Below are 12,005 nucleotides of genomic sequence, written 5' to 3'. Positions count from 1 at the left end.
GCATGCCAGCCAATGAGGCAGATTGCTGTGCTATTCTTTTTAGTTTTCACAGTATTGAAATCACTTGTAAGGGGGAAAAGAAGGGTTGTAACAATGGAAAGGCTAACAAAGCCTTTTGTACTCAAGCAAATCAGAAAATATTACTCTTAAATCTTACACTATTAAGTTTAAGTTATTAAGTTTTACCCCACCCCCCCCCCCCCCCCCCCCAAAAGGAATTTCAGGAAAAAAAAAAGATCCGCTTTGTGTCTGAAAGGCTAGTCCGTGACCCTCTTTTAGCTTAAAGGCAATTCAAGCTCTGTCAGCGTTCTAGTTAAGAATAAACTAAAGCAGTAGCTGCCCCTTTCTGCTCAGTAAGTGCTCCAATTAGGTTTTTACACCATGGAGAAAAACAGCTGCAGTCCAGGTATGAGACCCCTGGCTATGAGTTTCCTGGCGGGCGCGGACACTTTTATGAGATTTACAAGGCGACGAGGCGTTCCCGTTTTGCCAAATTTAAACAAATATTCCCTTAATTGGTAATTGCATATTCAGTAACTCAAGACCTGCAGCTACTTAGCCTTCATATTAGTCGCTGATCCATTGTCGTAAATCGTTCGCGATAATCAACTTGTGGGGCTTAAAGATGAAGGGAGAGGGCGAAAGCGAAGGGTTCGCGGGCCGTTTTCAAAACAGAAAGGCGGCGAGCCTAAACGGTAATCCGGGGAATCTCTTCCTCGTTCCCGCACATATCGTCGCTCGCCCATCATTTTCAAAGAGAAATGATTTATCGCGAAGACGGCTATAAACAACACAACTCCCTCACAAATACACAATGGCAGCCCCGCTGCCGCTGACACACATATCACTATAAATCAAGAGAAGTAGCTGGCTGAAAAGACGGTACAGAGAGTGAGAGAGAGAGGGGGACATGCAGAGGAAGGAAGAAAGATGGTTTACGAGGGACGGTGAAGAAAAGAAGAGTAACATGCTGCTTTTCAAAATATATATACATGATATGAATAGAGAGCATGGTGTAATGCTATGACATGTCGCATCACTCCTGTTGGCAGCTGAATTTAAACGATGGAATGGGTTTGTGATACATACATGCATGATGACAAGGGATGGCGAGGATGAGTATTTCTGGACGATATTTACCACAACACCACAAAACGGCAAATAAATGCAAGGAGCCGGGTAAGCCTGGAACGGTGGCGGCGGTCGAAGTGGCGTTCCCCGTTTCCTCGTATACTCACAAGCTTCACACGGTGAGACGCTCCCCCGTCCAAATTTGTTTTATTGCAGCCTCTGCGAGGGTCTCTGCCTGTGTTTTTTTTCGCTCCGCTATAGGGCTTGTTTTTAAAAGGACAGTTGAATTTCACGTCAGACACTAGGAGACCATGTCTGCGATATTCCTGACGAATACATATCTATTCTGCAACCACTGCATTAATTATTTAATGAATCACGTGACCAGGAGGGGGATGGGGGCACCATGGCTTGCACGCTCGCGGGATTACTATGACCCAACACTCCACCGCTACACTACATGCTCTTCTGTCCTTTTTATTCGTAAAATGAAATTCTTCATACTATTCAGGACAAAGGTAAAGACAAAAGTTTGTTACGGCACGAGCGGATATGTGGCAAATGGTAACCTATATTGTGTGCATAGATAATTATAATGGGTTCATTTACGTGCAAGTTTTCTGTCTTTTATAGTTAGCCTAAGTATTTTTAATACAGACATTTTATTTTAAATTAAGCTTATTTTTTTACGTATATTAGTTGCGTATTCAGTCATGTTCCTGTGAAATAGCTAACATATGTAATCAGCGATTCATATTTAATTTAGTTTTTATTACTTTGCCATCATTTTCAAGCCAAAATATTGTCCTTAATATTATATTGATTTTCTTGTTTGATTTACTTGCAACATTACTTTGAATATACATTAAATAATGATAAATAAAAAAGAGACTCTTTCTGTGTGTGTGTGTGTGTGTGTGTGTGTGTGTGTGTGTGTGTGTGTGTGTGTGTGTGTGTGTGTGTGCGTGTGCGTGTGCGTGTGTGTGAAGAAATTCTTACGATAACAAGCACTCTGATGAATGGCTGTTGGCATTACAACTGATATCACATACCCAATTTTCATCACTGATTCTTTGCCAGCTTTTTAACACTACAACCACGCGTTTATGACATTTTATCGAAATTAAGTCTGTTTAACTCTTTGAACGTTTCTAATGCAGAGAGCATTTTTGTAACAAGTTGGTATAGTTGTAGATGTTTGGTTTAGCCCAAATTTATCTAGATCCAGGTATCAATCTGTTATTATTATTTTTTTGTATTATTATTATTATTAATAATAATAATATTTTCTGGAGTTCTTAGGCTGTGCAAAGACAGGTAGCATGCGACAGATGAAGGGGAGAAGATCTCCTTTGGAGACCCTGCCGCGAGACCTAAGCAACAATAGCAGGATGCCCTTCTGCACAGCACTGAGGAAAAACGGAAACAATAGACCTGGGGCTGAGTCAAAAGAAACGGAGCAGCACAGAGACTTTGAAGGTCAAACAATAGGCTGACTTGCTGTTGTTCTTCGAAGAAGTCTAGCAAAGAATCTGAACTGTCTTTTCCATAGTTAATTACAGTCAAAACAGCTCGAAGGAACGAATAAGAAGCGTGAGTAAAGTGAAGCCATCGTCGCAGCAGTTTTTATCATGCAATTAGACATTTTGCCAAAGAATGTAAATGCAATAAAGATAAGCTTTATGTGCAATTGAACCTCTGCAATTTTCTTCGCAAAAGTGTTGTTCAGGCCATGCATTTTCTCATTTGGTAGTTGTGGCTGTGTAAATACAAACAAATGCATATGATGTATTTGTATTTGAACAATATGTGAATTATATCAATGTTAACATTAAGCTCTAATGTCTATCGAGATTAGAGCATGTATGATTGTGACTCTGTTTACTGCTTTGTACGAATACGATTAAATTGTATGATTCCCATGGATAAGGATTGCACGTGTGCTTTTAAAATATGTGAAATAATAAATCACGATATATTTTTCAGGTTTATAAAAAAAATGTATTTCAGTTTTTAATTATTCAGAAATGAAAAATTGGCAGTGCATGAATGCTAGTTATGCTCAAACCAGAAATTAAAAAAGTACCCAATAATAAAAAATCATTTGAAAGTACAATGCGATTGTTGTTGTTTTTTCCATGCATGTCTTTAAATTGTTTTAGGAAAATGGGAATAGAGTTAAAATCCGTATTTCAAATAGTGACCAAATCATCTGCAAAGTTAAAACGAAATAACAAACATCTAGAAACCGAATCTTTAAAATAACCGTCGAAAATGGGATTGGATTTATATTAAAATTACTGGGATAGGGATTATATTAAAATTTTAATTACATTCAAATTATTTAAGTATATTAATATATTCTATGTATTCCCCAGATTTTTACAATGCAATAAATACATCCATTGATATTTCTTTAATAGTTGTAATGTACTAAAAGTGCATCAGCAAGATCAACAGTACTGATAATAAACATTATTATTATTATTATTAGAGAAGAGAGAGTTCAGATTATAAAGGGAAAAAAATCAGTCAATGAATATCCCAGATTTTTACATGCGCTTAAGTAAACAGAACGTTTGGCTAAAGGCTAGGTTTATACAGAGCGGCGGAGATTGATTTACGGCACTGAGCATACCCTCATTTATTGGGGACTGTAAATCTGTCAAAAGCGGCAGAAGGCGTAGTGCCTTTTTAAAACATTAAATTATTTGATAGTGAGACTCGCAGGACAGCTGCTTGTTGAGGTAAACGTGCGTTTCCCACGTGTCAGGTTCGTTTGTTGTGAAACTGCAATCGGAAAGGATTTAGATTAACCCAAATATTGTTTAAAATGTAGCGTCTTAAATCATTATTATTATTATTAGCAATAACAATCATTTTAATTCAAAATAATAATATTCCCACGTGCTATCAGCGAACCGTATCATTTTGATGTGCAGCAGGAATAACTGCAGCGTGCGCGAACTGTTAGTTTAGCACATTAAATGAGAAGTCACGTTTTCAGAAGCCAAGAGTAACAAATAAAGCACCTGAATATTCCTCTTTAGTGAGCTCCCTCATTACTCTTCGCTATCTCAGGAAATAATGGAATCTGTATCGCAGCAACCATTCAGTTAGTTAAATATTAATATCGAATGAAGAGGAGCCCGGCTGGAGAGATACGGAGAGTTAAAGAATTAAATGCACGCCTAATCTGCATTTTTTTTTTCAAAACAAGAGATTAAACATATTTACTAAATGGTTGTAGTAGACCAAGATAGAGATCGGTTATAGTACAGTTATACTGATGAAATAGTATAGATTAGTTATGCAGCAGAAAAGGGAGGGGTTGCTTTTTGCTAGCAATGTTAACAATGGTGATTTGCCTTACTTAATATGTGTCTCTTTAAAATGCACACAAACACACACGCACGCACACACGCGCGCGCGCGCACAAACAGGCTCTCAGCCCAGGCCCACAAAGCTGGCGTGCGCGGGCCATATATCTCTGTGACCATGCGGTGCTGACCTCCGCTCCGTGGCTTTTCACAATAATAATTCAGCAATGCACGAAGGCTATTTGTTTCGCAATTAGCGGCGTGAGCTAAAACAGGCACCACACCATCACATCAGCTTTACAAGGCCAAGCGGCAAGCTTTCCAACAAACCTTGAAGGAGGGAGTAAAGACCAGAACAAGGAGAGCAAGAAGGAGGGGGCTTACATGATACAATGCGAGGCGTTGTCACACAAAATAGCCGTCATATTTCTGGAGCGGAAGGCCCTCTTGGCCTCTCTCACAGTGTTACAGCTACAGAAACACATAGAAAGGAAATCGTAAAGTAATCTCGCGGTGTGCATTCTGCCGGTCTTGACACGCATTGGTGACTATTCTGGCCTTTCACAAACTGCTCAAACCAGAAGACGAGAGAGATGTTTAAGGATGGGTCTTTGCAAGGCCACGGCTGCTGTTGTTTTAAGGGCCCCGATAGTTTACTAGACTGTCTGAGTGAAGAGATAGCACGGTGCCCTCGGGTTACAGTGCCCCGGCCGCGCTGTTATGACAAACTCGCCCTAGGACTTTGTTGACCATGTAACACGTAGCGCTGTCCTGTCCGCGTCGGGTCAAGGGTTTCAGAAGGGTCAGTCTGAGCCTTCGCAACAGACCTAATCGGTCAGAAAAAAACGTGTCCTCCAGTTGAACCCATTGCTGCCATTCTGACTGCCTGCTGCAAGAATCGATTTTTCAACTTCCCTCAATATCAGTTTCAATATTTTTGTCTTTTTTGCCACGTTTCATGCCACACAGGTCCGCAGAGGGAGGCGAAAGCCGTAAACTAGAACCACTGGCCTTTTCTCCAATACGCACAAAAAGATTGATTTACAGGGGTTAAACTCAGAGCACTGGTGCTCGTCTAAGCACACAACATCCAATTGAAGCAATTTGATACAAGTCGTTTGTTTAGGCAAATAGTTGCTCTCGAGACATTCTCTTCGGTGCTTTTCATTCCTGTCTGACCAACAGAGCATCGAATAATTTATTCTCGAAACCGGCCACTTTGCACCTGTGTGCCACCCAAGCTCTCTGATGGAATAAAAAGGCGTTTTAGGGTTGAGAAAGAGTCTTTCTGTCTGAAAGACATACACACACGCACACAAACAAAGTGCAAAAGAAATAAAGCGTCATTAATAACAGTCATCAGGGCAGCATGACATATTCGCAGCTAGGAGACTTACATGTGTATGTGTATGTGGCACATTGCAACTCATGCATATTCAGTGTTGATATAAGACAAACATGCTCGTCCACGCGCACAAGAATGGACAAACAGACGCGCGCCTGCTCGTTTTTTTTTTTTTTTTTTTTTTGCACTCCATACTACTTAAGCAACAACACCCACAAATACTCCATGTGACAATGCTACAGATGCGTTACTCCAAGACGAAAAGGAAAACATCCTACCACTGTAGTTGTGATGGCACACACCTAGAAGCTATCATAAACACACGGCAACCGGTTCCCAAAAGCTACCCTTACTGTAAAAGCAGCCATAAAACCCATTCGAGGCGCAACACGACAAATGTGCCTCTGCTACCCAACTGCGAGAAAGCAATAAAACTCAAAACACTAAAAGTGCTGCAAATAAAAGAAAAGTACTGTACCTTAAACGCTGCCATCTCTCGTCCTGCGAAGATTCTCACTCGCGCTAACATTTTTAATAGATTCTTCATGGGACATCCCTCGCCAAAAAAGTTTTCTTGTGGCATGACTTAGTGAATAGAAGATGGTGGTGGGGGGGTTGTCTTCAAGTGCCCTTCAAGATTTCACTCCCCTCCTAGCAGAAGGTCCGAGCAGTTGTGCTGCCGAATGACAATAGGAGAGAAGACTTGTTTAAAGAGAAGCTGTGATTAATGATTTTTCTGTATAATTCTCACATTTTTCTTTAGGCTTCTGTCTGCAAATAATGGTGGTGAACTTTTGAGGCCCTCAAAAGAAATCTGTTCTCTCCTATTCAAATCACTATGGCTTTTTTTTTAAGAAAATAAAATGTGTGTGACAACAATAGGATTCCAAGGTCTATACAGATGCCACACGCAAGTTCTCGAGTAGCCTACCTTTTGAGCGACACACGTTAAAATACATATACACACACACATATATATATATATATATATATATATATATATATATATTAAAAACTCTTTCATATTTATGCCACTGTAATCAGTCTTAGCTTAGACAATAAAACAAGATATTATCAACTATATTATAAAAAAACAAATACGTACATAACTGTGTACATTTAACTATTTCAACTTTCAACTATGGTCTTCATATTATTTTACTGCCTCACATTTTTTGCCTTTTAAAATGTTTGGCGTTAAGGCCAAGACAGCATTTCATAAATAAAAGGGAGCAAACAGACAAATGGCTTTAGCGGGCTGTGTGGCGAAAAGGCCTGTCTGATATCAACAAGCAAGTAATAGAAAATCTTCTCGGTGCCACGGAATGCTAGAAGACCAATTTAAGGCCATACTTTTGTGTAAAGTTCAACGCCAGCAAACGGAATGTTATTTTCTCCGGCTCTATATTTTCAATACCTGCTCTGAGAAAAGAAAATGAAAATTAATACAAGGGCTGCGCCTTCCAAAAGAAGCCATTTGTCTTCTTGATTATCTATTTGGTTGTCAGGGTTTGAGCTATGGCACCGACCCGCTCCTTTGTAATATAAAAAACACACAGCTTGCGCTGGCAAACAGTCGCGAAACTGTTGTGCAAGAATTACACTCATTAAAGCATTAAAAGCCCACGAGCCGAGAATCTATTTAACTTCTGCTTTTTTTTCGAACATGGATCCATATTTTTAGGCGCATTCATGGCATCGTTGAGCAGAGGGTTTGTGCACCGTTAAATTAAGTAGAGACGAGACAGAAAGGAAGGGTTTTGTGATTTAGAATAAGATTACAAGGCGTAATGTACCAGGATTACTCGCAATGCAGCGATATAAATCACTAGAGAGATATGCAGTGATCTTCAAAACAGGGGAGTGCTACAAGGCTAACGAAAATGCGCAGTGGCAAGCCAAATTCAATTAAATCGTGTTTTTAACAAAACAGAGAACGATAGTATACACCCATACAAGAAATGTGTATTTAAAATAAGCATATCTAGCTTTAAGATCCACAAGAAGACATGACACATGAAGAAAGATTATACTTTTCCGCCATTTATTAAATTTCTAGAGCTATTTACATGTAACAAAGGTAAACAGTGAAAGGTACAAGCAGAAAGAAGACAAAATACAAACATGTAAGAGGAGAAATGTACAATTCATCAGCGAGAAAACTGATCTTTGGAATGTAAAAATTATATAATAATAATAATAATAATATAAATGAATAAAATTCAGAAAGAAAGAAAGAAAGAAAGAAAAAAGAAAAAAAATTGTATGTGCACATCTATGTACCATAAAACAAAACGAGGTTGGTAGTGACATAATAAAGAATAAACGAAAATATAGTGTATTTATTCATGCAATATACGCACCTTTCTCTATACACCCTGGCCACATTTAACTTAAATTTCTTTTCAACTTACAAATGCTGAGATTAGCTATTGCAGATATTTGCCATTAAGTCCAAAGAACTTAAACTTATCACTTCATAAATCTAGACCAAAAAATAAAAATAAAAAATACAATTGAGGTAATTCAAATAGTACTTAGCAGTGCTCTCATTAAAATGCTTTGCGTTGTACCGGTTTTGGTTATGCATATCTAGCCGTCCAGCTTCATTGAACTTTTATATTATATTTAATATGAATAACAACTAATAAGTAATTTGCTGTTCTTAAACTGAAATGCGCTAAACAGGCGAGGCAAACCAGTCCCTGTATTTTAAATGAGCGACAAATGGACCACACGCACAATAAACCCTGTCCCATTGGCATAGCATTCGAAATGCAAATAGCAAATGCAAAATAACCTAATTGCTACAAAATACAAAACTTCATATCAGTTGAAAAACACTCGGCTAGTTATTTTAAGCCAGGGGAATAAAGGGAGTTAGAAAAGGCTTCTTGACAAAACAGAGCGACTCATTTATTAAGCACAACGCTAGACGTCGAGGTAATGGGCAGGCCTACGGTTCATCCTTTGTACCACAGAGTAAACATGACAAATGGGGCCGAGTTTGGCGTGATTAAAGATGAAACACGGATCCATCTTCACCAAGTCTGAAAACTATCTGCCGCCTTCTGTGCTTATGGAAGGGGCGAGTGAGCAGGAGAGGCGTGGGGGGATAAAAATGGGAACCAGACTGGGAAGGCAAACCATCTATAGTAGCGTTTGAGTTCGAGTCTTCACCCATTTTTAGTGTTGATAAAAGATGAACAATTTCGTTGCTCCTTTCCCCCACATCTTTCTCCTATTGTATCCCTGTAATTAGAGTGCAGGGGAGAGTTGGGAGACACAACGCAGGTAAAATCCACGTTCTACACTCCAGAAAATTAGATTTTATAATTGTACGTGTTTTGGGCAACAGTGGAGGGCTATAGACTTGGCGGAGGTCCGCTTGCTCGGTTCTGATTGCTTCCCAGTGTCGGGCCGCTGCTTGAATTAGTATTGGCAGAGCTGCTGCGTATTTTGGTGTTGGGAAGCTTATGGTCCTTCTTCCACTTCATGCGCCGGTTTTGAAACCAAATCTTAATCTGTCGTTCAGATAGGCATAGTGTATGGGCAATCTCCACCCTCCGTCTGCGAGTCAGATAGCGGTTGTAATGGAACTCTTTCTCCAATTCCAAGACTTGCTGCCGCGTGTAGGCTGTGCGTGAGCGCTTGGGTTCACCCCCTGAGTAGTTTGGGCTCACTGTTGGGATACAGAGAGCGACAAGTTACAAAAGAGTATAACACAATCACACACAGCCACACACACACACATACACACGTACGTAGATATGTACACTCCAGTTCATGAACAATCAGATGCACAAACACTATAATAATAGCCTATAATGAAATAAATGTATTTAAACATTAAAAAATTATCTGTCTACCTCGTATTTGCAAGTATACAATGTGACTGTTTAAAGGTTCGGTTATGCAAAAATGGTAAACAAAACAAAAAAAGTGGCCATTGTCTAAGACAAGTATTGTCGGGACAGTGACACTGTTTTCCAGAATGTATTGCTCAGAATAAGTCAGTAATGGCAGCACAAGATAAAACAATAGGGATATTAAAAAAAATTAAATAAGAATTAATTAAAAAACGACATATTCCATATTCAGCAGTTCACTACGAGGGAACAGCATAATCTAGTTGGCTACGGGCGACTAATGTTAAGCCGTAATTTTGCAAACACGGAGTTTGCCCCCTTTTCAGCGCACACCACGGCAGCTCTATGAATACAAGCACTAATTATCGCGGAATAATAGTTTATAAAAGAGTCCGACTGTTTTATTATCGTCCTCATAGCTATTATTATTTTTTTTAGCACCCATAAAACTTTTTTTTATTAACGATAGTTAAGTGACAGTGTAAAGTACACATTGATCCGTCCAGTCACTTAAAATGAAATTACTAAAACATAAAACTTAACTTATGGATTACATGAGAACTCATAAACCTCTTCTCGGGAAGAAATTAGAACTGAAAGTTACATAGACCCCGACAGAGCTTAAAGAAGGAGTGCAATAAAAATTTATGGAGGGCGTAATTATATTGCCCTGCAAACAGACGATCGTAAATCTCGACCAAGGACAACTTCATAAGGGGAGCAATAGATTTAACGCCGGACATTAGGCTTTCTAAAGTGGCTGAGCTGTCTGCGCACGGAAACACTAGTAGCTAAGAGAAGTTTAGCTGCACTTACCGATGTTTACGTGGACTTTCTTCATCCAGGGGTATACCACGGGATCTTTTCTTGAAGTGACCGTTGAAGTGTTTTGGCTAGTGGGAGTCTGACCGCAGGCAGGCGGAGGGCTCGGAGTTACCGAGTCGCAGTGATGGCTTGGTTCAGGGAGAGGGGTCGAGAGTGCGGTTGTGGGTAGAACGTGAACTCGCGGAGAGATGACTGCGGCAGGCTGCCCCGTACCCTGGCACGATGAGTAGGGTGGGTCGGCGCAGCCCGACCGCTGGTGGTAGATCGACTCATGCTGGAACGAGGGGTCTTGCCTCTGGGCGCTGTAGTAGTCCGGAGAGTGACTGGGTAGGTAGTCGCTCTGGGAATATTCCTCGCATGGTGGAAACTTGGGGTCCACATAGTTAGAGTTGATCAAATAGGAACTCATGGCCATTAATTTCTTTGAATTGCACACAAAATATACTAAAATTTATATGTATCCCTTTACTCGTTTTCCTGTTTGGTAGAACCCTCCTACTTTCTGTCAAGTGAACAAAGTTAAGGGTCCATGTGACATCGTCAGCCAATGGCGTGGATCTTCGCGATTCCCGGATAAGGAAATGGGATTAGTCAGTTTAGACCGCGCTCATCGACTCATTTCGGAAGAGTCCAAAATCCCATACTTTCTCAGGCGTTCCTATGCGCTTGATGAGATAGTGAGTAAATCAAAACAATAACAAGCGAAAGCAGACACGGCGAAAAGGCATGCTGGATTCTAGCAGCCCCACAGAAAGTCACGCCCCCAGTCCCTCTCAGTTCATCTGCACATTGAAAACATGACTACACCTCTTCAAAGAGCCGTTTCAGATTTGGCGAACAGAAATCCTGCTTAATTTTAGCCAGTGTTCCTGAAAAGCGGTACCAGGGACAAGTGATGCAAGAAGCTCGCCTTGGCCAAGCTCTTAAATGCACTCGCTAATAACGGCGAGAGAATGGTCGTGGCGTGAGCAGCGTGTCAGAGATGAATCTGGGCTTGTTTAAGATCGATAGAAAATTCATCAACTAATTCAGGTTACAAAGCCTCCTAAATCACAAAGGAGACCTTCTGCATTTAAACGGTGTCTGCCGTCATTCTCCTCCAAACAGCGCGTTTATCCTTTGTGCCAAATCTACACACACTGAATAGTAATAGGTATATGTGCTCAATTTACTATTAACACCAGCAGCACATATTTCTCGATGTTTACTGATAATAATGATTAAAAATCACAGCATTCAGATAATCATTAATCAGTGCAAGTCTGTACAGATTATTATTATTTTGCTCATTTCGAATTATCTTTCTAATTTCAAATTCTTTAAAAGTCTCAGGAAATATGTGTGACATCATGAGCGCCCTTCGGTTCTACTCCACAATTTACAGAAGAAGAAAAAAAATGTTGTTGGGGGAAAAAAAAATAAACTTTCGTTCTTGCTGCAGTATTCCACTACCAAACAGTCATTAAAATCAAACCGAGAGTTATTTTGTCATCTTCTTTGCCCGTTGAAGTTGAAATGTACATCAACTACATACTCCCCTAGATACGAATTTGTGACTGTGCGTCTGTTTACACA

At 39.9% G+C, this 12,005-nt stretch overlaps 2 protein-coding genes across 7 annotated transcripts in view; both read right to left on the bottom strand.

Moving 5' to 3' along the window:
• The window catches only part of hoxb3a (homeobox B3a), a 50,611-nt gene that overhangs the window by 16,297 nt on the left and 22,309 nt on the right, over window positions 1-12,005 (bottom strand). For 3 of the 5 annotated variants that reach the window (XM_059551915.1, XM_059551906.1, XM_059551923.1), the window contains exon 2: window positions 6,215-6,412. The exons of 1 other annotated variant lie outside the window; for it this stretch is intronic. The gene's annotated coding sequence lies outside the window, so the exon portion shown is untranslated. Of the gene's footprint in view, window positions 1-1,238; window positions 1,388-6,214; window positions 6,413-12,005 lie in introns of those variants that run through there. One more of the 5 variants, XM_059551932.1, reaches the window with a different exon arrangement.
• Window positions 7,758-11,990, bottom strand: hoxb4a (homeobox B4a). Of its 2 annotated transcripts, XR_009434033.1 has the most exons (3): window positions 10,422-11,990; window positions 8,537-9,418; window positions 7,758-8,486 (listed from the first exon to the last, which is right to left on the bottom strand). XR_009434033.1 is itself a non-coding variant. In XM_059551889.1 (2 exons), exons 1-2 carry the CDS (start codon window positions 10,843-10,845, stop codon window positions 9,102-9,104), a joined length of 741 nt encoding a protein of 246 aa, XP_059407872.1. In that variant the 5' UTR covers window positions 10,846-11,990; the 3' UTR covers window positions 7,758-9,101. The 2 variants fall into 2 exon arrangements, 1 of the variants encoding a protein (XP_059407872.1); XM_059551889.1 differs by having other exon boundaries at window positions 7,758-9,418.

The sequence above is a fragment of the Carassius carassius genome, chromosome 1 (assembly GCF_963082965.1).
Source record: "Carassius carassius chromosome 1, fCarCar2.1, whole genome shotgun sequence".
Classification (NCBI taxonomy): domain Eukaryota; kingdom Metazoa; phylum Chordata; class Actinopteri; order Cypriniformes; family Cyprinidae; genus Carassius; species Carassius carassius.
This window is presented reverse-complemented; position numbering and strand designations above follow the sequence as displayed.